The sequence below is a fragment of the Trachemys scripta genome, chromosome 5 (assembly GCF_013100865.1).
Source record: "Trachemys scripta elegans isolate TJP31775 chromosome 5, CAS_Tse_1.0, whole genome shotgun sequence".
Lineage (NCBI taxonomy): Eukaryota > Metazoa > Chordata > Testudines > Emydidae > Trachemys > Trachemys scripta.
This window is the reverse complement of record NC_048302.1, coordinates 83823407-83850561: the sequence shown is the minus strand read 5'-3', so window position 1 is coordinate 83850561 and position 27155 is coordinate 83823407. Positions and strand designations below refer to the sequence as shown.

Sequence of the window (27155 nt, the reverse complement as noted above, 5' to 3'; positions counted from 1 at the left end):
AATTTTCAAAAGTGGCCATTAATTTGGCCATAAAGAAATTAAGCCAGCCATTGAAGCTGTTGGCCTTAATCTCACGGTACCTCAATTTCCCCATCTGTAAGAAGGGTTCTGAGTATTAACTCAATAATACTGTGAAAACAATTTGAGCTCCTCAGATAGAAGGTCCTAAAGAAGTTAAATAATATTGAAAATAAATGTATCAGGAAATCTAAATCCCACATTCTTATGCTCTAATCAGCAGTTATGAAGGTAAATGGTCATATTATTCATATATGTGCTGGGCTAAGCATCCAAGATTGACATTCAGAAGCCCTGTATACAGCAAAAATATTTGATGTTTATCTGGATACCCTGCAAATGGACAGGGTGAATAAAATCCATTCTCTTGGCTGCCTGCGGGCTCCAAGGCACCTCTTGTGATACAGCAGGGGCCCCTTTTCGTCCACTATTGCCAGAGACATTGCCCATTGCACCAATCCATTGAGAACAATTTTTCTCTCACAAAGAATCAATACTGTTTGTTAGAAGCCCACCTATTATTCCAAAAGTTATTTTCTTGGTATACGTTAGTGGAAGTGCAGACAAGTGTTCTCCTGAAACTTGCTGAGGTGTTCTGGACAAGCCAAGTGGAAAAGGTCTGAGAGGGAATCCCAACAGCCATGATCTCAGCAAGAGTCTAACTTGAAATTACAACACCATTTAGCTGGACTATCCTGGGTGAAGATTTCTCTTGTGGTTTTTTTTTTTTTTTTATTTGTATTACTGTAGCACTTAGGAGCTCTAGCTGTGGACCAGGACCCCCTGGTGCCCAGAACTGGACAAACACACAATAAAAAGATAGCCCCTGCCTCAAAGAGCTTATAATCTCTATTAATTATTTCCCTTTAATTTTGAAATAACACACACAATTCATAGAACATTCAAAGCAGATAGCAAATATTGGGGGGAGGGAGAGTTGCTCAGCTCATCTTTCCAATGTTGGTGGCTTTAATAGGATGTCCAAATCCCAAATGTGAATGCTAAATCAATATGTAGATATACACAATGAGAACTTATGTACCTAACATGGGATTCAGATGTCCTGTTAAACCATCTCTGAGTGAAAATTGGACATGATATATTACATGAAAATTCATCCGTTGAAATCTTATATGCTACACACAAATTATTATAACATTAACATGTTTTCATCTCTATAAAATGTCTGAATTTTTTTTAGTCTGTATGATATAGTTTCATCCCACTGTTAAGTGTCTGTCTTCATTCTCCCTCTTTCTCTCTCTCTCTTTTTAACTATTCCAAAATTAGTAACATTGGCCAAAAAAAAAATATCAAAAAATAAAAAAGCACCTCGCTCTGATCTGAAATCTGGCATGTGGTCTCAATCCAGTAAAAAACATTCTTTAAAAGGACAACAAAATTCTGTGTCAGCCATTATAAAGTTTCATGTGCCATATCCATCACAGACATAAGACCATGCAACTCTGGTGACTTGGGTACAGCTGCACCAGTTTTTCTCATCGGTAAATTTGATCCTAAGAAAGAAATTTCCATTTTCTTCGGTGTAGCCAGGATTTCACTCTATAAGCAAAATTCATAATTAGTCCACCCCAGGTCTCAATTTCTGACTTTTTTAACCCTTTTTCATTCTAAGGCACAGTAGCCTAACGTGTATTATATAAAGCATTTCAATCTTTGAACACAGAGGTTCTCACAGAAGTTTATTTTACAAGTCATTTTTGAAATGCTTAAAAAAAACCCTGAGTAATAGTATTGAAAGCAAACAGTCTTTCAAATGATTAATGCTCCTGTGCAGATGGGAGCATAAGCAATTAGTAGTTGAATTTTAATTGAAGTTGCTGGCTCTGTTTGCAAAAGCCCAGGGTAAAGCTGAAATACTACTTTGCTCATACCTGCTACCAAATCAGAATCAATATTTACTTACCATTTTACTGAGCAAAGGCCATTTTGTCCCAAATTAGAGACATATGCCACATATTTTAAGTGATACTGGCTACTGATCTGTGATGCTGGCTACTGATCTGTAGTTTAATACTAAATTCAACTAATGCTGAATTCAGTTACTAGGCAAAACATACATGAAGCCACAAAAATATCTGTGTATCAGAAGAAAAGAAATCAAAACGTTTGAACTATAAAAGGCTCTGCAGCTATTTCACATGGAGGAGGGTATGGGGCAGAGATGACTTTATGCACAGGAAAATCAAGGAGCCACTTGGGGCAGTACATTGTATGGAAGCTCAGCAACTCATAGGCTGCCCTTATTTTTCTCCCCAGTAATTGGACTGGAGTGGGAGAAGAAACAGCATACTGTCAGATCTATAGTGCCCACCAGCAATAGCACCAGATGGGGAGGCAACTGTTGGATTAATTTTCCCATTTCTGGCACCTTGAGGCCCCACAAATCCTAAAGCTGGCCTTTGCTCAGTTGGGGGAAGGGTTAAAGCAGTGGTCACCCCCTCCTGCACCCAAACTCTCTGCCCCAGACTCAGCCCAGAGTGTCTCCCACACTGCGAACCCCTCAGCCCTAGCCCAGAGCCCGCACCCCCTCCCAAATCCCAACCCCCGACCCCAGCCCAGTGAAAGTGAGTGAGGTGCGGGAGAGCAAGCAGCAGAGAAGGGGGGGGGGATGGAGTGAGTGGGGTGGGGCTTTGGGAAAGGGGCAGGGTAGATTCTGGGTTGCCCTTAAATTCAAAAAGTGATCTTGGGCGTAAAAAGGTTGGAGACTACTGGGTTAAAGTCTGTGAGCCAAACCCTGCAGTGCTTACCCAAGCAAAACTCCCAGTGAAGTCCAAAGACCATAGGTTTTGTTCCTATCTAAGCAACTGATGCTCCTAATATTAATAGAAGAGAAGTCCCTACTCACTATTTTTTTTGTTCAAATACAGACGAAGAGCATGTTGTGCATCATCTAAATGTAAAAATCATAACAGATCAAATTCTGGTTGCCACCTGGAAACAGGAGCTAAACTCACACAATGAGGAATACAAATATGCTACCAAATCAATATTAATGGGCCCCTCAATCTTGGCTATAGGGTGACCAGATAGCAAGTGTGAAAAATCGGGACAGGAGTTGGGGGTAATAGGAGCCTATATAAGAAAAAGCCCTGAATATCGGGACTGTCCCTATAAAATCGGGATATCTGGTTACCCTACTTGGCTGAGACCAGCCCTACACACAGCTCCCTTGGGCATTCTTTTCTGCTTAGCACAGGAATGACTTGGCAGAGGGTTGCGCATAAGGGCTATTACCTGGTCACAGTGACCACAAACATGTACACACACGAGGGTGTGGACCACACTGCCTGACCCTTTGGCCATGCCCTGTTATGTCCGTCCAGACATATGAGGAGCAATCTCCCTGCAGCTTTTCAGAGGAGGCAGGATACGGTCAGCCAACTTCTGCCCAGCACTCCAAATGTCGGCTGTGGATCTTCTGAGGTGCGCATGTGGAGCACTGGCCAGAATTTGGCCCTTCGTTAATATCATTCAGTACATTAAACATTACTTTTGTATTCATTTGGACAACAATTCAGTGAAAGTTTATTGTCCTTAAACTTAGGACTAAATCCTGTTGGGGGAGGGGGGAGGGTAAAGCAAAATGGAACAAAACTGAGGAAGGGTAATTAGGGTGTGGGGTGCTGCAACAGATGTGTTCCTCCACAGAATGAAGACGAATAGTGGTTGTAATCATTGTTCCAGAGTTTCAGGTATTTCTCTCTACTGCACATATATCACCCCTATGTTCCAGCACATTAAGCCACTGCAGTACTCAGCCCCTTTGTAAGCGGGCTTCCCCATGCAATGGATGTGCAGTTCATCCACTGTTTGAGTTCTCCCATGGGTGAACAGAGGGGTAGGATTTTCCCTTAGTCATTAAGTGTGTAACCTAGTATTACAGTTAAATTCTTTCACACTAATTAGCAAAGAATGAGCTGGTTGGAAAATGGAATTTCATCCCATGGAAAATTCTGACATTTTGAAATCTGTTTTCATTCTGAATCAGGACAAAAAGACAAAATTTCAAAACTTCTCCTGGAATGGAAATTCTGAAAAAATTTTATTCACAATCATCAAGTTGTTTTGGATGTGTAAATCTTAATATAAATTATATATAATATTAAATACATTCATCAATATACAATAATGTCAAAATGAAATTACATCAATTGATAAAGCCAAAAAGAAATATTTTTACTTTATCAAAACAAAATTGAAATGAACTGTTTTGACATTTTCCCATAGAAAATTTCTTCTTCACAATTGACATGTACCTGTGAAATGTTTCAGTCTCAAAGAAACTGGATTTTCCGACGGAAAACTGTTCAGTCAAAAAGAATTCAGCCAGCTCTATCGAGAATTTATCTGAGATCCATCATAGAAGAGCCATATGCAACCTTCACTATCCTAGACTCAAGAACCAATTCTCCTCTTGCTCCATCTTAACTCCACTGACGTCAATGGAATTACAGTACAGTAATTCCTCACTTAACGTTGTAGTGATGTTCCTGAAAAATGCTACTTTAAGCAAAACAATGTTAAGCAAATCCAATTTCCCCATAAGAATTAATGTAAATGGGGGTTTTGGGTTCCAGGGGGAAAATTTTCACCAGACAAAAGACATTATATATATATACATTATAAGTTTTAAATAATTTTAAACAAACAATTTAATACTGTACTCAGCAATGATGATTGTGAAGCTTGGTTGAAACAGGCGTGTAGAGGGGTTGGGGCATGGGGGCTTGCCCCATTCCGCCCACCTGGCACTCCTGCCAGGGAGCGGGGTTAGGGGCTTGCCCTCTCCCTGGCTAGAACGCCGGGTGGGCAGAGCAGGGCGAGCCAAACAACCTTGTAACAGAACATTGCACGACTTTAAACGTGTATGTTCTCTAATATATCAGCAAACTAATAACAAAACAATGTTAACTGGGACAACTTTAAGTGAGGAGTTACTGTACCCCTATTTTATGCCAATGGGAGATCAGAAACAGGTGCTCTGTGTCTCCATATATTCTTCTCCACACTGACCACTTAAAACCAGCAGCAGCACATGGTAAACTGAAATCACTTTCGATCAGCATCCATAGCTTACTCTTTTAAAAGATTTCTATGTTCCCTGAAATGTTCCACAATGTCTCACACTCAGCAGACATTGTGCGTGTTAATATCTAAATATTTGCTTGAAAGTAAGAAAAATAAACATTTACATTGTAGAATGGACTGGGTTAAGCTAAATACACATTGATAAAAAGGTTTAAAACTAGTATTAAATGTATATTAATATTATCTGTCTCCTATGCATCCGAAGAAGTGGGCTTAGCCCATGAAAGCTTATGCTCAAATAAATGTTAGTCTCTAAGGTGCCAAAAGTACTCCTGTTCTTTTTTTGAATCAGAATTACTTTTTGTGAACAGTTTAGGCAAGACCTTTTGAAAAAGGCCAACAAGAGAAGCAGATGATGGCATGCTACTGTAACTGGGAGAAGAGAAAGGCTCCAGAGTACATGTTTGTATATTATAAAACATCTTCAACTGTTTTAAATTTGATTTTCTGACTCTTAAAACAGACATAACCTGTCCTCCCGAGCTGAAAGCCATAAGGCTCAGTAAAAGATTCAATATAATGGTGATGTGCTTAAATATTTTGGTACCTGTAATTATGGCCTGGGCCTCTCAAACTTCTAATTTTTATCAATCCTTCCAGGTTTATAGATGGGAGATTGTAAGAAAAAAAAAGACTGCTTCAACACGCTGTCTTCTTTAAAATAGATGCTGAGATGTTTAGTTCCCACACTGTGTGAGATGTTAAGACCATAGATACATAATAAATAAATGATGTTGCTTGATCGGGGTTTTGGGCATGGTCCCATCTGATGAACTTTTGCATCATTTTAGAGCCAAAGCACATTAGTATCCCACGCAGCTTGGTGTTTTTTTTACTACATTATCTTTGATGGACTCGTGCTGAACAAATACAAGGACAGGTTTATTCACTTGGCATTACTTCTAGCCAAACAATACATTACCATTAACTGGAAATCCTCTGTGCCCTCATCCTAAGACTCTTAGATCAAGGAACTTAATAATAATACCCCATAGCGAGGCTGATGTATTGTATGAAAATAAATTGCCTTGTAGATATTGAATTAACCAGCTACCCCACTTAGGGCCAAGTTTACATGGGTGCATAATTGGGAAGACGTGCAAGGAGACTCTCCACCAAATCAGACAGCAAGTTTACAGGCCAGGAAAGGCTACAGTCCCTCCAAACTCCCCTGAGATGTACTGTGTCCAAACTGGGTGGTGGTTGAGGGGGTGTTGTGGCCCCCCCCACCACTCTGTATCAGTCTACAAACTGAGACTGGTATGCAGCAGGGGTCTATGCTGCACCATACAAAGGAGAGCAATTGTGACTGCACTCCACATTACAAGTGGACAGTCCAGGGAGTTTCTTCCCTTTGCATCTGGCCTGGAGGCTGTGACTTTCTTTCAGATGCAGATCTCACTACCATGATTCATGCTTTTGTCACCTCAAGATGATATTAAGGCAATGCACTCTACTTTAAAGGTTTTAGCTAACCCATTAGCTGAAGATTCAGGTGTGGTCTGTAATTCACGCAACACATACGCTACTGCAATAGTTAATTCTAGAGTTTAGGTGATAGGGAATAGCCAGCATGGATTTGTAAAGAACAAATCGTGTCAAACCAATCTGATAGCTTTCTTTGATAGGATAACGAGTCTTGTGGATAAGGGAGAAGCTGTGGATGTGGTATACCTAGACTTTAGTAAGGCAGTTGATACGGTCTCGCATGATATTCTTATCGATAAACTAGGCAAATACAATTTAGATGGGGCTACTATAAGGTGGGTGCATAACTGGCTGGATAACCATACTCAGAGAGTTGTTATTAATGGTTCCCAATCCTGCTGGAAAGGTATAACAAGTGGGGTGCCGCAGGGGTCTGTTTTGGGACCGGCTCTGTTCAATATCTTCATTAACGACTAAGGCCTGGTCTACACTAGGCGTTTATGTCGAAGTTAGCGCCGTTACATCGAATTAACCCTGCACCTGTCCACACTGCGATGCTATTTAGTTCGACATAGAGGTCTCTTTAATTCGACTTCTGTACTCCTCCCCGACGAGGCGAGTAGCGCTAAATTCGACATGGCCATGTCGAATTAGGCTAGGTGTGGATAGAAATCGACGCTAATAGCTCCGGGAGCTATCCCACAGTGCACCACTCTGTTGACGCTCTGGACAGCAGTACGAGCTCGGATGCTCTGACCAGCCACACAGGAAAAGCCCCGGGAAAATTTGAATTTGAATTCCTTTTCCTGTCTGGCCAGTTTGAATCTCATTTCCTGTCTGGACATCGTGGCGATCACAGCATCACTGGCAACAATGCAGAGCTCTCCAGCAGTGATGGCCGTGCAGTCTGTGAATAGAAAGAGGGCCCCAGCATGGACTGATCGGGAAGTCTTGGATCTCATCGCTGTGTGGGGCGATGAGTCCGTGCTTTCTGAGCTGCGCTCCAAGAAACGGAATGCAAAGATCTATGAGAAGATCTCTAAAGACATGTCAGAGAGAGGATACAGCCGGGATGCAACGCAGTGCTGCGTGAAAATCAAGGAGCTGAGACAAGGCTACCAGAAGACCAAAGAGGCAAACGGACGCTCCGGATCCCATCCCCAGACATCCCGTTTCTACGAGGCACTGCATTCCATCCTCGGTGCGGCCGCCACCACTACCCCACCACTGACCGTGGACTCTGAGGATGGGATAGTGTCCACGGCCGGTTCCTCGGACATGTTAGGGGACGGGGAAGATGAGGAAGGAGATGAGGAGGGCGAGGCAGTCGGCAGCGCTCACAACGCTGATTTCCCCGACAGCCAGGATCTCTTCATCACCCTTACAGAGATCCCCTACCAAGCGTCCCCAGCCGTTACCCCGGACACAGAATCTGGGGAAGGATCAGCCAGTAAGTGTTATAAACATCTAAACATTTATTTTTAACAGAACAGGAATATTAACAATTAAAAGAATGGGTTGTTCATGATTACTTTGCCCTAGGCGCTTAACTGTTCAGTCATGGGCAGTGCAAGTTTTGAAAAAAAATCTAGCAATGTCCGGTTTTCCGTGATTGTCCTGCCCAAGCCGCTCTACTGTTTAGTCCCCGCTACTGCAGCTACAGTAAAATGCGGTCTATATGTCCGGGGATAGAGCAGTAATCCTCCTGGGACATCTCAATGAAGCTCTCCTGGAGGTAATTGGAAAGCCGTTGCATGAGGTTCCTGGGGAGAGCGGCCTTATTGGGTCCTCCGAAGTACGACACGTTGCCGCGCCATGAGACTATCAAGTACTCGGGAATCATTGCTCTGCACAGCAGGGCGGCATACAGCCCTGGTCTTTGGAGGCTTTCCCGGCGCATTCTCTCTCTCTTGCTCTCAGAGATCCTCATCAGGGTGATGTCGCTCATGGTGACCTGCTTTGAATTAGGTAGGGGAATGTTAGTGTTGGGACTGCTTGCCCGTTCCTTTACAGAACTGTAACCGCTGGTTTGCAGCCATGTGGTGGAGGCGGAAGAGGGGCAGCCGAAAGGGATTGTTCCCGGGGACAGCCGCGAGGGGGTGGGACAGGGGCAGAGTTCCCACTTGCCGGATTGCTGGCAGCAGGGACTGACATTGCTTTAAATGTGAAATGAGGCCAGTGGTAATTTAAAAGTTTTAAACTGCCACAAGTCTACGGCTTATCATGTCTGCCTGCAACAGAAATTCCGTTGTGCTTCCCCGCTTCTCAAATGTGCTGTGCAAGACCCCAGGCACTGAATGCGAAGGCCGAGAATTCGAACTTGTGCTGAGTGCGCATGTGATAGGTGCTGTGCATGGTCTTGTTCACAGAGAAAGACTATGTTCTTTGTTCACAACTACATTTATCTTTCTGAGGAATTCACTCCCTTTTTCCCATTTCCACCGCCCCATCTGCGACTGTCTCACAACCTAGCCTGGCATCACACTCCCAGAGGCTAGCGCAGATTAGGCGTAGGAAGAAGAGGACACGGGAGGACATGTTCTCGGAGCTTATGGCCTGTTCCCAAGCCCAGGCAGCACAGCAGACCCAGTGGCGGGAGAACTTGACCCAAATGCACCAAGCAAACATGGATCGGGAGGAGAGGTGGCGGCAGGAAGACCAGCAGGCGACTCAAACGCTGCTTGGACTACTGAGGGAGCAAACAGACACGCTCCGGCGCCTTGTGGATGTTCTGCAGGAACGGAGGCAGGAGGACAGAGCCCCGCTGCAGTCTATCTCTAACCGCCCTCCTCCGCCACCAAGTCCCATACCCACCTCACCCAAAGAGCAAAGAAGGAGAGGCGGCAGAGTCCGTGCTAACTCTCACTCCACCCCTGCAGAGAGCTCTAGTAGCAGAAGGCTCTCATTCCCCAAAATTTGAAAAGTTCTTTCCTTCCCACCTGATACAAGCCCCCGTCCAAGTTTCACCTCCCAGTTCCATGTGTAGTTGATAATAAAAAATACGTTTCTGTTAACTACTGTTTCAATCATGTTCTTTTGGAGGAGGAGGGGAAAGGGGGTTGGTAATTGGACAGGACAGTCACCTTTGGCAGGGTACATAGGCGGGGGCAGGTACAGCAGCAGGGCACATACACAGTGCAGTGATGCAGTGACTAGTTACCCTGGTTAGTCTGGGAGGTGGTTTTCATGTTATGTGGTGGGGGGTGGGTTGCTCTGTGACTTTGTGGCGGGGGAGGGCAGTTACAGATCTTAAGCGGCGGTCCTTATGCAGGATCACAGAGCCACGCAGCAGGGGATCTGTAACCGTCCTCCCCCTGCTACAAAGTCACATAGCCCCCCCATACACACAGTCCCGATCAGGAGGGGTGACAGGCTCCATTGAAACAACCATCCCACCGCAGCGGAGCCTGTCAATCCTTGAGTTTAGAAGCTTCATTCGCGTCACTACATTACGCCCGCTCCGCACCACAGTCTGCGTCCCAGTTTTAAAAAATTCCCGCGAAAACAGTATTAAAGAAAACGGTGTGCATTAACAAAGGAGAACTATTTTTATTTCGAAACGTGTGTTGGAAGGGGGGTGAAGGGGGTATGTAACTGGATAGGATAGTCAACATTAACTGGGTAAAGAAACGGGGGCAGGTTCAGCTTCTCTGTACACAAACTTTAAAGTCACAGGTTACCCTGCTCACTCAGGAACTTAGCTTTCAAAGCCTCCCAGATGCACAGTGCTTCCCTCTGGTCTCTTCTAATCGTCCGGCTGTCTGGCTGTGCGTAATCAGCAGCCAGGCTATTTTCCTCAACCTCCCACCCCGCCATAAAGGTCTCCCCCTTGCTCTCACAGAGATTGTGGAGCACACAGCAAGCTGCTATAACAATGGGGATATTGGTTTCGCTGAGATCACAGCGAGTCAGTAAGCTTCTCCATCTCCCCTTGAGATGGCCAAAAGCACACTCCACCACCATTCTGCACTTGCTCAGCCGGTAGTTGAAGAGTTCTTTTTCAGTGTCCAGGGCGCCAGTATAGGGCTTCATGAGCCAGGGCATTAGCGGGTAGGCTGGGTCCCCGAGGATGACTATAGGCATCTCCACATCCCCAACAGTTATTTTGTGGTCCGGGAAGTAAATACCTTGCTGCAGCCGTCTAAACAGACCAGAGTTCCTGAAAACACGAGCGTCATGAACCTTGCCCGGCCATCCCACGTAGATGTTGGTAAAACGTCCCCTGTGGTCCACCAGTGCTTGCAGCACCATGGAAAAGTAGCCCTTTCGGTTAATGTACTGGGTGGCCTGGTGGTCCGGTGCCAGGATAGGGATGTGAGTTCCATCTATGGCCCCACCGCAGTTTGGGAATCCCATCGCTGCGAAGCCATCTATCATCGCCTCCATGTTTCCCAGGGTCACTACCTTTGGCAGCAGTACATCAACGATTGCCTTCGCTACTTGCATCACAACAACCCCCACGGTAGATTTGCCCACCCCAAACTGGTTCGAGACTGACCGGTAGCTGTCTGGTGTTGCAAGCTTCCAGAGGGCTATGGCCACTCGCTTCTGGACAGTCAGTGCAGCTCGCAACCGGGTGTCATTGCGCTTCAGGGCAGGGGACAGCAACTCACAAAGTTCCAGGAAAGTTCCCTTCCGCATGCGAAAGTTTCGCAGCCACTGGGATTCATCCCAGACCTGCAGCACTATGCGGTCCCACCACTCAGTGCTTGTTTCCCGTGCCCAGAATCGCCGTTCCACGGCATCAACATGACCCATTGCCACCGTGATGTCCTCGGCGCTGGGTCCCGTGCTTTCTGAGAGGTCTGTGCTACTCTCAGACTTCAGGCCATCACCGCGGTGCCGTAGTCTCCTCGCCTGACTTTTCTGCATCTGCCTCAGGGAAAGCTGTATGATGAGCTGCGAGGCGTTGAGAGCGGCCACAACTGCAGCGATGGTCGCAGCGTGCTCCATGCTCGCAGTGCTGTGGCGTCCGCGCTGTCAATGACTGGAAAAGTGCGCGAACTGATTTCCCGCCGGCGCTTTCAGGGAGGGAGGGCGGGAGTGATGGACGGATGACGACAGTTACCCAAAAGCACCCTGGACACATTTTGTTACCCAGAAGGCTTTTGCGGCTACACCCAGAATTCCAATGGGCAGAGGGGACTGCGGGAACTGTGGGATAGCTGACCACAGTGCACCACTTCGAATGTCGACGCTTTCAACGTTAGTGTGGACTCACAAAGTCGAATTACTGTCCTTAGTGTGGACACACACGTTCGACTTTGCAATATCGATTCCAAAAATTCGAATCAAGTAAAATCGAACTACTCTCGTAGTGTAGACAAGGCCTTAGATATTGGCATAGAAAGTACGCTTATTAAGTTTGCAGATGATACCAAACTGGGAGGGATTGCGACTGCTTTGGAGGACAGAGTCATAATTCAAAATGATCTGGACAAATTGGAGAAATGGTCTGAGGTAAACAGGATGAAGTTTAACAAAGACAAATGCAAAGTGCTCCACTTAGGAAGGAAAAATCAGTTTCACACATACAGAATGGGAAGAGACTGTCAAGGAAGGAGTACGGCAGAAAGGGATCTAGGGATTATAGTGGACCACAAACTAAATATGAGTCAACAGTGTGATGCTGTTGCAAAAAAAGCAAACATGATTCTGGGATGTATTAACAGGTGTGTTGTGAGCAAGACACGAGAAGTCATTCTTCCACTCTACTCTGCACTGGTTAGGCCTCAACTGGAGTATTGTGTCCAGTTCTGGGCACCGCATTTCAAGAAAGATGTGGAGAAATTGGAGAGGGTCCAGAGAAGTACAACAAGAATGATTAAAGGTCTTGAGAACATGACCTATGAAGGAAGGCTGAAAAAATTGGGTTTGTTTAGTTTGGAAAAGAGAAGACTGAGAGGGGACACGATAGCAGTTTTCAGGTATCTAAAAGGGTGTAATAAGGAGGAGAGAGAAAACTTGTTCACCTTAGCCTCTAAGGATAGAACAAGAAGCAATGGGCTTAAACTGCAGCAAGGGCGGTTTAGGTTGGACATTAGGAAAAAGTTCCTAACTGTCAGGGTGGTTAAACACTGGAATAAATTGCCTAGGGAGGTTGTGGAATCTCCATCTCTGGAGATATTTAAGAGTAGGTTAGATAAATGTCTATCAGGGATGGTCTAGACTATATTTGGTCCTGCCATGAGGGCAGGGGACTGGACTCGATGACCTCTCAAGGTCTCTTCCAATGCTAGAATCTATGAATCTATGTATATCTTAGGCACTGTCTACACTGGCAAGTTTCTGCGCAGTAAAGCAGCTTTCTGCGCTGTAATTCTCGAGGTGTACACACTGCCAAGCCACTTAGTGTGCAGAAACTGCGCAGTTGCAGTGCTGTAAAAAAACCACCCCGAGAGGCGTACAGCTTTCTGCGCCAGAGCTACAGCGCTGTGGTGCCAGTGTAGACACCCTGGTCAATTACCGCGCTGCGATTGCCTCCGGGAGGTGTCCCACAATGCCTGTTCTTGCCTCTCTGGTCATCAGTTTGAACTCTACTGCCCTCCCCTCAGGTGACCAACCATCATCCCCATCCCGTAAATTCCTTTGGAATTTTGAAAGTCCCCTTCCTGTTTGCTTGGTGACGCGTGCAGTGGTCTCAGTGCATCTTTCCAGGTGGCCATGCTTGCTCCACGCACTAGGCGATCCCCCGCTTGGAGCAATGCTGAGCTGCTGGACATCATCAGCATTTGGGGAGAGGAGGCTGTCCAGTCCCAGCTATGCTCCAGCCATAGGAGTTATGATATCTATGGACAGATTTCACGATGCATGACTGAAAGGGGACATGACCGGGACACATTGCAGTGCAGGGTCAAAGTGAAGGAGCTGCGGAACGTCTACTACAAGGCATGGGAGGCAAATCGCCGCTCCGGTACTGCGCCCATGAGCTGCCAGTTCTACAAAGAGCTGGACGCGATATTCGGCGGCGAACCCACCTCCACTGCGAAGACCACCCTGGATACTTCAGTGGTTCACGTGCCAGTCAAAAGTGGACCGAGCCAGGAGGAGGAAATCTTGGATGAGGATGTGGAGGGGGAGGGGAACCCAGAGGCAGAGGATGACTCGGAAGCCAGAGATGCATGCAGCTGGAGCTTTTCTTTACCCTGGAGGAGGCTAGCCAGTCACAGCTGTCGGATCTTGGCAAAGCGCAAACAGGAGAGGAGACCCCTGGTAAGTGGATTTGATTTTGGGAACTGCTGAAGTGAGTTGTTGGGGGCAGGAGGGTTGCAGAAAGTAGGCTTGTCTCCCACCGCATGCCTAGTCTGAGCGGCGGAACAGGCTGTTGATTGACTCCCTCACTTCACGGGAATCACTCTCAGAGATCTCCAGGAAACTCATGGCGAGATACTGGGCAATTCGCTCTCGCAGGTTCCTCGGCAGAGCTGCTTTGTTTCTTGCCCTATTAACGGTAACTTTCCTGCATCACTGTGCCGTCATGGGAGGTGGAGGGGGTGTACCATTGCTGCACACAGGCGAGCGGCATAGGGGCCAGGGTGGAAGCTGCAGGCTTGGAGAAGACCCTCCATTGATTCCCTGCTCACCCTCAGCAGCAAGATATCTTGCAAAATGATCACATCCTGTGAAAGTGTGGGGACAGGAATGATTATCAGGCCCCCACTACAGTGCTGGCTGTCCCCAAGAGCCATGTGCCCAGTGTACAGCAGGGTCCGGGAAGAGAGATTTAACCTGCCCCTGTGACTACTCACCATTTGGGGGTCTTGTGGCTCATGTGTACTTGCCTGGGGTCAGCCAGTAAGTGACAGGTGTGAGAGCATTGGCTGTGTTTTAAATCACTGAATCAGTGTTCTCTGTGTTGCAAACAATACTGCTTCTGTAAAATGTTGCATTTAAAAACTTCACAGAGATGATCTTGGGAGACCAGCCTCCCTCTTTGTTATCGGCAGCTGAACGGCTGCGCAGAATTAGAAAGCGGCCAAGAAGAACAAAGGAGGACTTTCTGTGTGTTGTTACAATGCACTCCACCGCTGAGAAACAGGAATTGAAGGAGTGGCAAGACAGCGGGAAGAGGGACCAAAAGGAGAACGCGGCACGCCAGAATGAAGCCACGGAGTGGCTCTCAAATGTTATGGAGCGCCAAGTAGACACCCTCAAAGCGATACTAGCTCTTCAAACCGAGCAGCTCCGTGCCCACCCTCCCCTGCAGCCACTGTCACAAATCTCTTTCCCATGCTCCCCCCAGACATCGCCAACACACTCTTATCAACCTCCTGGCTCCAGTCTGTACCACTTCTCCCCCCTCACAGTCCAGCCCTGCGGATTCCCAGTACCCACTGCACTCAACACCTGCCCCTCTGCAGTTTGGCCCTGCTGAAGTACAATACCCGCTGCACTGTTCTCCAAAGGAGAAGGTTGGATATGACCCCTGGACATACACAAATCTTTAGCCATCCTGGGACCCCTCTTCCTCCTGGGACCTTCGCTTCCCCCATCACCCTCACTGCTGATGGTTTGTTGGTTTTTTTTGTTTAACTCTCTCCGGTTATTGTTTTTAATAAAAGAATTGTGTTGGTTTGAAAGCAATCTTTATTCTTTAATTGAAAGCAAAAAGAGCCCCGCAAAGCAACATACAATTATGTTAAACCCACATATTGCACTGTCTACACCAATCACCTTCTAGCATTGCAAGCACTGCACTCCCGAGCATAGCAACAAATATTGGTGGCTTTTGGTTTCAAATTGCTGCCTCAAGACACCCCTGATCCTTATGGCCCCACGCTGCGCCCCTCTAATAGCCCTGGTCTCTGGCTGTTCAAACTCAGCCTCCAAGTACTGAGCCTCTGCAGTCCAGCCCTGAGTGAAGCTTTCACCCTTCCCTTCACAAATATTATGGAGCATACAGCACGCGGCTATAAGCATAGGAATATTGTCATTGGCCAGGTCCAGTTTCCCATAGAGGCATCGCAAGCGGGCTTTTAAATGGCCAAAAGCACACTCACTGGTGATTCTGCACTTGCTCAGCTTGTTGTTGAACCGCTCCTTGCTGCTGTCAAGTTGCCCTGTGAATGGCTTCATAAGCCACAGTATTAAGGGGTAGGCGGGGTCTCCCAGGATCATAATGGGCATTTCAACTTCCCCTATGGTGATCTTCTGGTCCAGGAAGGAAGTCCCTGCTTGCAGCTTCCTGAACAGGCCAGTGTTCCGAAAGATGCGTGCGTCATGCACCTTTCCAGACCAGCCTGCATTAATATCTGTGAAAAGCCCACAGTGATCCACGAAAACCATTAAGAAATACCCCTGCAACTAATGTACTCAGGGGATAGGTGGTCTGGTGCCAGAATTGGAATATACATGCCATCTATCCCTCCTCCAGAGTTAGAGAAGCCCATTTGAGTCAAGCCATCCACAATGTCATGCATGTTGCTCAGAGTCACAGTCTTTCGGAGCAGGATGCGATTAATGGCCCTGCAGACTTCCATCAACACAAGTCCAACCGTTGATTTTCCCACACTGAACTGGTTAGTGACCGATCGGAAGCAGTCTGGAGTAGCCAGCTTCCACGGTGCAATCTCCACGTGCTTCTCCAATGGCAGGGCAGCTCTTGTTCTTGTGTCCTTGTGCCGCAGGGCTGGAGCAAGCTCATCACACAGTCCCATGAATGTGGCTTTCCTCATCTAAAAGTTCTGCAGCCACTGCTCGTCATCCCAGACGTACATGACGATGTGATCCCACCACACAGTGCTTGTTTCCCGAGCCCAAAAGCAGCGTTCCACTGTGGTCAGCACCTCCATGAATGCCACAAGCAATCTTGTGTTGTAGCTACTACGCCTGGCGAAATCAATGTCGCACTCCTCTTGCCTTTGTAGTTTAAGGAATAACTCCACTGCCACTCGTGACATGTTGGTCAGAGCAAGCAGCATACTGGTCAACAGTTTGGGATCCATTCCTACAGCCCGAAGAGGCAGGGCGCGCAAAACACAAACCGTTGAAAGATGGTGCCAAATGCGGACGGAAGCACAGGGATTGCTGCGATATGAAGCAATGCATTACGGGGCACTGGGAAAGGACCCAGGATGCCCCGCGACCCCCTCCACCTTTCCACAACTCTTAGTGGCAGAAGAGAAAGACGTGCTCTGTGGGATAGCTGCCTAGAGTGCACCACTCCGAATACCGCTGCAAGTGCCGCAAGTGTGAAGACGCTATTGGGCAGGCAGCTGACAGTGTGAACACACAACAGCGGCTTCCCTTCAGCGCTCGCTGAGCGGCGCTGTAACTCCCAGTGCTGTAACTTTGCCAGTGTAGACATGTCCATACGCATTTGGCTTATCTTTTCCAAAACCCAAACCAAAATCAGACATAGTCAAAAAATTCAAATACACAGAACTAGATTTGGGGAACAGACTATTATATATTAGTTAAATACCAACTCTGAGGAAGGAATGGGGTCTTTATATATTTGTATAACACCTAGCACAATGGGGCATTTTTATGATTGGGGCCTCTGGGCACTAATGTAATACAAATATTAAATAATAATAACAATAATGGGCTGGGTAATCCTTACTGACATTGGTGATGATTTAAATGAGAATTACTGTAGTTTCCATGGGATTACTTTGTGTGTGTGTGTGTGTGTGTGTGTGTGTGTGTGTGTGTGAGGGTTGCACTCATGTGACTAAGGGTTGTACAATCAGGCCTGATATGACTTGCACTGTACAGAACATAAGAAGGGTTTATGTTAGAGTTTACAATATAAAAGGTATGAACTCCCCATTTGCCAATGAAATTTAAAAAAAAATCAAAGCCCTGTGCTTTACGAGCTCAAACCCGAACATAAATTGTCCACTAATATCTAAGCCACGGTGATTTTTTTTTATTTAAAGAAATGCCTAAAAATTGTCTCTACCTGAGTTTCAATTCAAACTGTTTTTTTTTTTAAACAGCCAAGTTATAAACCACATAAGAAAAATAATATTGGTGAAGTATCACTGAAAGTAAGATGCTGTTGTAATCAAGAGAATATTTTTCTTTGGATGATGATATGTGGCACAAGTGTTTTAGCAAAAAGGGAGATATATACTGTACAATATCAATAGGCCTGATTCTCCTCTCTCACCTGTTTTACAAGTGAAATACAACTGACTTCAAAGAAAATTACTCTGGATTTACACCTGCGTGACAGAAGAATTAGGCCACCTCTCTGTATATCGATATCAAGAAAAGTTTTACCTTCTAGCATTTTTTGCAAACTGCTCCTCATAACATGGATGTTCTCAATACCAATGAACTGAAACTTGATGTTGGAGTAATTGTCTTCATTCTCATATCCTTTCCCTGCTGCTCTGTTTGCCATTGCATTGAGCTGCAAAAAAAAAAAAAAAAAAAAAAAGACCGGGTGAGAGCAGGAAACAGGTCATGCTCAAAAGACAACTCTCAGTCTATTGTAGTGAAGAAAAGAAAAGGGGATTAATTAAGCTATTATTTAAAAATTCAAAGTTTGTAACTGAATATTCTCATTTTACTTGTGTACTCTAGTAGCTACACCTTTTTAGAAGGGTGCTTCAACCTTTAAAGCAATGGTGGGCAACCTGCAGCCCACAGGCCACATGTGGCCCATCAGGGTAATCTGCTGGCGGGCCACAAAACAGTTTGTTTACATTGACCGTTTGCAGGCATGGCTGCCCGTAGCTCCCAGTGGCAGTGGTTTGCCGTTCCCACTCAATGGGAGCTCTAGGAAATGGCGCGGGCCGCAGGGACGTGCTGGCCGCCACTTCCCACAGCTCCCATTGTTCGGGAACAGCAAACCATGGCCACTTGGAGCTGCGGGCAGCCGTGCCTGCGGACGGTCAATATAAACAAACAGTCTCACAGCCCGTCAGCAGATTACCTTGATGGGCCACATGCGGCCCACAGGCCGCAGGTTGCCCACCACTGCCTTAAAGGCTTTTATGCAATCACTCCTAATTGGACAGACACTGTCTAGTACCAACATTGTCACCTTGAACGAAGCTGCTAGAATTTCAGCATTTTAAACACCAATCAAATCAGACATTGTCAGAGGAGAGTACAGCACTGCAATTTAACCCTGTGGGGATGAGTATGCAACATCCTGAGGGTTCTACACTCACAAGGCAATACACTCCTCTTACCCTCTGTCATCAAGGGTTCAACTCTCTCCCTGATTCTTGACCCTCTTTTCCCTAACACAAATGAGCCCCTTCCAAACCTCTGAAGCCCGAATGCCAGAAGAGTCCCACATTCTAGTGGGCCAACAGCCTCATGGAGTCATTTTGGTGTTCGTGCCAGTTCTTCCCTTCTCTCGCCTGACCTCTAGACATGCACCACAGGTGCCATGCTGGTTCTTAGCCTAAACGAGTAGCTGAGGGAGGCTGGACAGGGTTCCTAGTTGGGTGGCGACAGGTTGGATCTGAAGTGGCTCTTCCCAATAGTCCCAACCCAGCCCTCCCACTGTAGCCAGAAACATTCCCTCCTCCTGGCTCATCCTTACGGCATGAAACACCTAGGATTTAGCTAGGCCCTAAGGACTAAAAGAATGGTCTGTACAAGTTGTAATTTAGAGAGGCTGATCCTTGTTTCTGTATAAGCTCCACTTGTATATAGACTATTGGGATCTTGCTGAAACCCTATCATTCATTTGTGTTCGAGTGAGTGAATAAAATTTTCAAACAAGCCTAGGAATGTTAAAGTTGCATAGTTAAGCACTTAAGAGTCAGGAGAAGGCAAAGTTAAGTTAAATACATACACTTAACTTTGCCAATTGGCAGAAGAGGGAGAGAGGAAGACATACAGGCACCTTTTTTCCTGTCTTTCATAGCTACCATAGCACTATCATCCAAGTATACCTCACAGACCCCCATCTAAAGCATCCCCATTCACACTGGAAACCAGGCCCAGCCTAGTCTTCTGCTATGCTGCCATTGTCCCAGGCACACTTCCACTTTGTCTTGAATACTCTTCTGCCCAGCCCCACTCTCTCTTCCCCAAATCTTTTCTTCCCCCTTCCTTTCCCTCCCTGAAGATTTCCTCCTCTGCACCCTATAATTGGATTGGCTAGTAGTACAGATTGGTTTCAGACTACATGGACCATTCAGGACAATTCATATGCTAAGGAAATTGATATTTTTTACTCTCAAAGATATTTTAAGGAAAAGGCAAAAGCATCCAATATAAGAAATTCTCTCAAATCCCATGAAAACAGCCACCATCAAGAACCATCCTGTTGACCAGGGCCGGCTCCAGGCACCAGCCCAGCAAGCAGGTGCTTGGAGCAGCCAAGGGGAAGGGGCGGCACATCGGGCTGTTCAGCGGCAATTCTGCGGTGGGTCCTCTCAGAAGGAAGCACCTGCCGCCGAATTCCCACTGAAGAAGAAAGCGGCGCAGTGGAGCTGCTGCTGGAGTGCCGCCGATAGCAAGTGCAATCGTGGCTTTTTTTTTTTTTCCCCACCGCTTGGGGCGGCAAAACCCCTGGATCCGGTCCTGCCATTGACACTTTATATTCTTACGATTTATAAGTATTTTCATATGATACAAAGATGATGTATTGCTGTGCAATACAGAGTGATTTAAATCAACAATAAATGTTAAGATCTTATCACAGTATCAGCATGCAGAAACTAGAATGGTTTCCATGCACAATACAACTGTTTAAATAGACTGAGATCATGGACCCATTTAGTTACATCAGATTATATTGTGTTATTATGGTTCTCATCTCTGTCCCTAATGCTGTGGGATTCAGGTTCACAGCTGGATATAAGTGCATATACCACACAAATGCTTCTCTAGGGCATTACTGCAAGGTCATGGGTTTTATTTTTTCTTACACAGCTGACTAAATTTTATTTTTTTATCAATTACTGAATATTGCCTTTAACTGTAGAATATAACCAGAAGTATCCTATTGACCACTCCACTGCTTCATGTTTGTAAGTATACTAATACTTCCCTGATCATTAATCTTCCATGGCTAGAGTTAGTTTGCCCAACATACCAGAGAGTTAACAAAACACACTTTCTTGAAGCTTGGGAAGGTTGCAGTGTTTCAACCAAGATTGGTTGTAATCCCATCTTCAGGAATGTAATCACACTGCCCGATTATGTCCTAGGTGCAGGATAAAGGGGTGTTTTCCTTGCCTTCTCCTTATATTCTCCGAAGTTGGTTGTTTGTATCTCTGAGTCAGAATGACTCCACATAGCTCATTCTCCAGTGTGCTCCCTCCCATCAACTTTGTATGTAAATGGAGCTTCCATTGTGTTGGCGTACAGTGCTTAATTTACACACTGACTGAGAGGGACAGGTGAATAAACATCCTTTGTCTGGCAGAAACCTGTTTGTCAACTCTGCCTCAATATAGACTTTAGGAACATATCTTAGTATACATACATATCTCCATACACAGTATCTGTACATACATTTTACAATGATATTAACAACTAGTGTGATCCTGGCTTTCATTTAAGACCTCACATGATATTCTTTAGTGAACCAGAATATCAGGATATTCTGGTAACCCCCTTGCCAGCTGGCATTGAGGAATTTATGGGTCACATTCCTACAGACACCCAGTTGCCTTTCCTCTTCCATCTCTCTCCCTACTCTAAGGACTACCACTAGATGCAACCTACTTCCTACAGTCTCTCTCCCCAACTTATTTTTTGTTTGTTTTTTGGCCCAGCAGTCTCATCATACGAGGCTATGACCACTACCGTCTTCGTTATTTTTAAGCCAAAGTCTGTTTTTGTTTTTTAAAATATCCTTTCACTCATTCTAGCATCCTTAAGAAAATGCAGCAAAGCTTTTTTTTTGTGGCGGGCAGGGGAAATAACTATTACATTTCTCTAGCATTCTCATTAGTCCCTTTAGGGAAAAAATCTTTGATTCCAAGCCAAGTCAATTTTTCATACAGAGACTTTCTTTCCATAAAATATGGCCCACTACACGGCCATAGAACATGATCCACAGTTTCTTTCGTTGTGCACACTGTCTTTTTTAATAAGTTAAACCTATCATTTAAGGCACAATGACCTGCTAACACTCTAAAAATGACTACTTCACTTTTTCTATCATGGTGGTGGGGTACAGTAGTATCTTCAGTTTGAGCCTACATCACAGAAACTTTGTGCCCGTCCCCCTCACTCCCCTCCGTTCCCCCTTAGTCCATAGTTCTTGCCATTTCTTTGCAGGCTCCTTCGTGACCACACTTTTAAATTCTTGTGTGCTTAAGGGTATCTTAATATGCACCTCCTTATTTTGTAGAGCACGTTTTGCTGTTTTGTCAGCCATCTCATGTCAGGAATTCCAATACAACCAGAATCCATGCTGTTATTACAGATACCTGCTCGCATTTCTTCCATAGTTAGGAACATTATTTCACTTATGTCATTTCTGCTTTCTGAAGACCTTGTTCTGATTATCATTATATCCTGAGAAGGAATCAGTTAAAATTACAGCTGCAGCTGGATGCACATCTCTTATCCAGATTACTGCCAACACAGGTTTACTGCCACCATTAGTTTAGCTATCAGAACAGTCACATAATTCAATAGCCTTTTAGATTTCTGGATTCTGACTAGGAACACAGAAGGCTGTTCCCACTCTACCCATGCTATCAGCTTTTGATCTGTCTGCATAGATTTGGCAAAGCTGGCCCAGTTTTTCATAAATAAATTCAAAAATTTAATTGGTCATAATTAAGGCTACGTTTAGTCACGGGTATTTTTAGTAAAGGTCATGGACAGGTCACAGGCAGTAAACAAAAATTCACGGCCCGTGACCTGTCTATGACTTTTACTATATACCTCTAACTAAAATTTTGGCGGGGGAGCTGCTGGTGCTTGGGTGTGGGGGGCAGGCAGCGACGCGCAGCCCAGGACCCCCATGGGTGCTGGGGGTTGGGGAGCGGGCAGTGCCGTGCAGCCCGGGACCCTCACTGGTGCTGGGGAGGGCGGGGTGTCTCCGTACCCGGCTCTGCATGTCCCTGTAGCTCCTAGGCCGTGGAGGGGTCAGGGGGCTCTGTGCACTGCTCCCTCCACAAGCACCTGCTGTGCAGCTCCCATTGGCTGGGAACTGCAACCAATGGGAGCTGCGGGGGCGGGGCCTGCAAACGCAGGCAGTATGCGGAGCCCTCTGGCCCCTCTGCCACCTAGGAGCTGCAGAGCCATGCCAGTGGAAGCCAGGGAGCTGCCCACCCCAAGGTAAGTGCCCCCCAGCACCCCCAAATCCCTTGCCCCAAGCCCTCTCCCACATACCCAAACTGCTGCTGCTGACCTCAGGGAGCACACCCTGAGCCAGCACCAGCCGCTGCAGAAGTCACAGAAAGTCACGGAATCGCAGCCTTAGTCATAATGTGTGGTTTTTCCTTCTCTGTTTTTTCCATACAGTTCCATATTCACATATGGGTGAATTATTGTCCAGCTGTAATTTGATTTTCCATTATTAAAATTTTTCAGTTCTCTCAATTTTTCTTTCTATATAATTCCTTTACCCATTTTTTGGCCTGATAGTATGAGGAAGTCGAGACAATCCATATAATTTTGTCTACTAAGTTCCTAGCAATCTTCATAAATCTTTTCTGTTTTCAAGATTTCCTTTTATCTTTGTCCAAAAGATTAGATCTACTAGCTTCATTCTTAATTTTATAGGTGCTCTCCAGTGGCTCTTTGCAGCACACACACTGGTGTTACATTGCGCCATGTTTCAATCACAGATCTTGGGCATGGAGCACTTCCAAGGTTTTAAGAATTGTTTTTGAGGCTAAACCGAAAGCTTGGCATCTGTAGTCTGAAACTGGTCTTATCAATGCTCTGAACATCATGAATACCTTCTTTTCTGTACCCCATTTGCTTTGAGCTACACCTGTAAGTTCATCCTACTTTTACATGGTATTATCTATGTGACCTTTCCAAGTTAATTTATTATCAAAACACTACTCTTAGGTACATAAACTTTTGACCTACACCTCTACCTCGATATAACGCTGTCCTCGGGAGCCAAAAAAATCTTACTGCGTTATAGGTGAAACCGCGTTATATCGAACTTGGTTTGATCCACTGGAGTGCGCAGCCCCGCTCCCCCGGAGTGCTGTATTACCACGTTATATCCGAATTCGTGTTATATTGGGTCGCATTATATCAGGATAGAGGTGTATCTGAATTTTTTGCATCGTAAGTCTTATTCTTCCCTAATTTTCTTTCCGGTTAAAAGCATTTCCTTCGTTTTTACAAGTGAGAATTCAAATCCCCAATCATTTCACCACTTGGAAATTCTCTGGAGTACCGGATTTGTCTTTTCCATAGCTACTTTAAGTCTTTTATATTTAATCCATATAGCATAGTTGTCTGCAAAAAGGGAAAAACCTACTCCCATTTGCACACTTTCCAGGAAGTCATACATCATAACAGAAAATAAAGTGGACTGATAATACTGCCTTGTGGAGTTCGATCTGTAAGCCTGTACATTTTTGATAAAGCTGTTCCAACTTTAATTTGTATAGTTCTTTAAAAAATCCCTTATCCACTGACTCTCTTTTACTCAAGTGTGTTTAGTTTATATAGGAGGCCTTCACTCCATAGCTTGTCAAATGCTTTTTCAATGTCCAGGAAGACCATTATCATAAAATTCTTGGTCCTTATGCTTTTTTGTTTCTCTGTAGCAGGATCAGGATCAAATTGGATCAGGATACCAGGAAGTAAGGGTCACGCACCAGCTTACAGACAGCAGGCAAATAGCAAAGTCAGGACAAAGCTGTGACAGAAGCCAGAGTCTAGGGTCCACAACAAAGCAGGGTCTATAGCAGAAGCAAGCAGGCAGTTTGCATCATTGTTCAGGCCACTCTCTAGACTAGCTTCCTTATTTATATACCAGCATGAGCCAATCAATGGGCTCCAGGGGCCGCCACTCAGGCCCTGCTGAGTGGTACTTCCTGCAGTGCCCAGCTTCACAGGATCCTCCAGCAAAAGTCTCCCCTAAGCTTTCAATGGTAATGTAGCAGCATCATTAGCCCACACCCCCAATAGTCCCAGATTATAATCCCACATGGTTTTACACCTTGTTTCTTAATTAGTAGCACCAATACTTGTTTCCATTCTATTAGCAGCAGTCCTTTTTCCCAAATATCATTACAACAAAACCACAATAGAATCTTAAGGCTCCCTTCTGACAAGTGTTCAATCTTTACCTGGAGCTGTATTTTTCTTGTTTCTAATGGCTGCAATAAGCTCCTACGCACTAAACTTTTTGTTTAACACATCATCACTATAGCCCCTCCAGCCTTATAATAGATCACTGTTATCCTCAATAAACCTCCTCTCCCCCCCTCCCCCCCCCCAAAAAACTCGTTGTTTTGATTCATATCACTATTGACCTTTTGGGATTCTTTTGCTGAAGTGTCTGCCTTTCCTAAATTGAAGACCTCAGTTTCATTGCTTACAGTAAAACCAGATAGATATTTACTTTTACTTTGAAATCCATTCACTTTGAATTTGTTTATATATTTCTGAAAGCTTTGAATCTTTGTTCAATTTCCCACAGAAACTTCTCCAGCTTTCCTTTTTCAGCTTTTTGATAATCATTTGTGACACCGCCTTACATCTTTTATAATTCATTAACTTTTTACTATTCATTGAGTTTTTTGCTTGCTTGTATGCCCTATTTCCTTCCTTGATTGCTAATTTGCAGTCCTCATTCCACCAGAGTACCAGATTTCTAAGCTGGGAGCAGCTCTATACACACAATTCATTTTCTACATTCATTAGTACCTTCTAAAATTTACAATAGTATGATATTTCAGTACTCAAGAAATGGTACCAGGGGCAGGCATACAGGAATGATTCTCTAGTCAGATGGCCAGTAGGGTGGTGGCCCTGCCTCTCAAAGGAAGTAAGATGCCTAGGTCCTAGTCAGAGGGAGGCACCTATCTCCACTTGGGATGCACAGCTGTGAGCCCTCTCCCAAAGCTGGGTGCCTAAGCCAGACCTTTCTTGTGAAAAACTATGGGGAGATAGTGGTGATGCCACTTCCTTATATCTAGTATCCCAGTGGTTAGAGCACTCATCCAAAACCTGGATTCCAATCTCTGCTCCAGAACAGGGAGGGGTTTGAACCTAGGTCACCCACATCCTGGATGAGTGCGCTAACCACTGGGTATTCTAGCGAGTGGGCTAAGGTGTGGGTTCCAATTCCTCCTCTGCCTTTTATGCAGGTTAGATGTACTTTCAGCATGTCTACTGACTTGGGCCCCCCAGGTGACACAAGCAGGGGAATCCCTAGTTTATGAATCCCGCCAGGGTTTATGAGTTAGGCTCCAAGCAGCTTGGTGTTGTCAGGATTTAGGGACTTTGACCATCCCCATTGGCAGAAATTGGCAGCTATAAGACTTCAGCAGTGGAAACTTAGGCACCTGCTGGGTTAGACAGCAGCAGAGCAAAGGTTTTGTGAATGCCAGTAGTACAGAGGCACAACTAGAATTTTCCTAAGAAGCGGGTTTTTCTCCCAGGTTACCTACCATCATATCCTAACCAAGTCACAATCTCTCCTTCTGGAGCAGGCCCGGGAGCAAAAGAGGAGGTGGCAGCGTGAGAAGATGGAGCCCTCACCCCACTCCAGGCTTTCTCTCCTCCCCTCACATGAAAGAGACTGGGATCGCCCTGTCCCCCCAATCATTTTGCCCCAGAATGGCACCTAAATGTGTGACTTAGCAGCCTAAACGGGCGGTTAGGTGTCCTGTGAATCTAACCCCAGATCTCTAATACAGAAACCTCTTTTAACTTGCAATGTATATATTTAAAAAAAGAAGCAGGCAGAATATTTTCTACCAAGTGCACTAAATTCCCATCTGCTCATCTTTTAGTGTCAGTGAACAATGTAAAAAAAGTTGCATCTGGACAGTGTTCTTTTAGGACAGTCCTCAGCTTGCCTTGCTATGAGGATATAAATAATCTGTTGAATTCAAATCTCTCTCTCCTTTTGAATTAGACATGAGTGTTCTCCCTAACACAAAGAAAGTAGTCTCTCAGCAATAACAAACAACCTAGCAAAAAATCATCCCAACCCCATTTCTCCCAACAGCTTCCAATCCCCATCTCCCTACCACAGTTCCCAATAAAAAGAAGAACAGGAGTACTTGTGGCACCTTAGAGACTAACAAATTTATTAGAGCATAAGCTTTCGTGGACTACAGCCCACTTCTATCTTATGCATCCGAAGAAGTAGGCTGTAGTCCACGAAAGCTTATGCTCTAATAAATTTGTTAGTCTCTAAGGTGCCACAAGTACTCCTGTTCTTCTTTTTATTGGGAACTGTGGTAGGGAGATGGGGATTGGAAGCTGTTGGGAGAAATGGGGTTGGGATGATTTTTTGCTAGGTTGTTTGTTATTGCTGAGAGACTACTTTCTTTGTGTTAGGGAGAACACTCATGTCTAATTCAAAAGGAGAGAGAGATTTGAATTCAACAGATTATTTATATCCTCATAGCAAGGCAAGCTGAGGACTGTCCTAAAAGAACACTGTCCAGATGCAACTTTTTTTACATTGTTCACTGACACTAAAAGATGAGCAGATGGGAATTTAGTGCACTTGG

The 27155-nt window shown here is 45.3% G+C and overlaps 1 protein-coding gene across 1 annotated transcript in view; it reads right to left on the bottom strand.

The window, feature by feature from the left end:
• MTMR7 (myotubularin related protein 7) overlaps positions 1-27155 on the bottom strand; it is a 96415-nt gene that overhangs the window by 18929 nt on the left and 50331 nt on the right. Inside the window, exon 6 of the mRNA XM_034772523.1 lies at positions 17788-17920. Coding sequence (XP_034628414.1) covers positions 17788-17920 — 133 coding nt within the window. The remainder of the gene's footprint in view (positions 1-17787; positions 17921-27155) is intronic.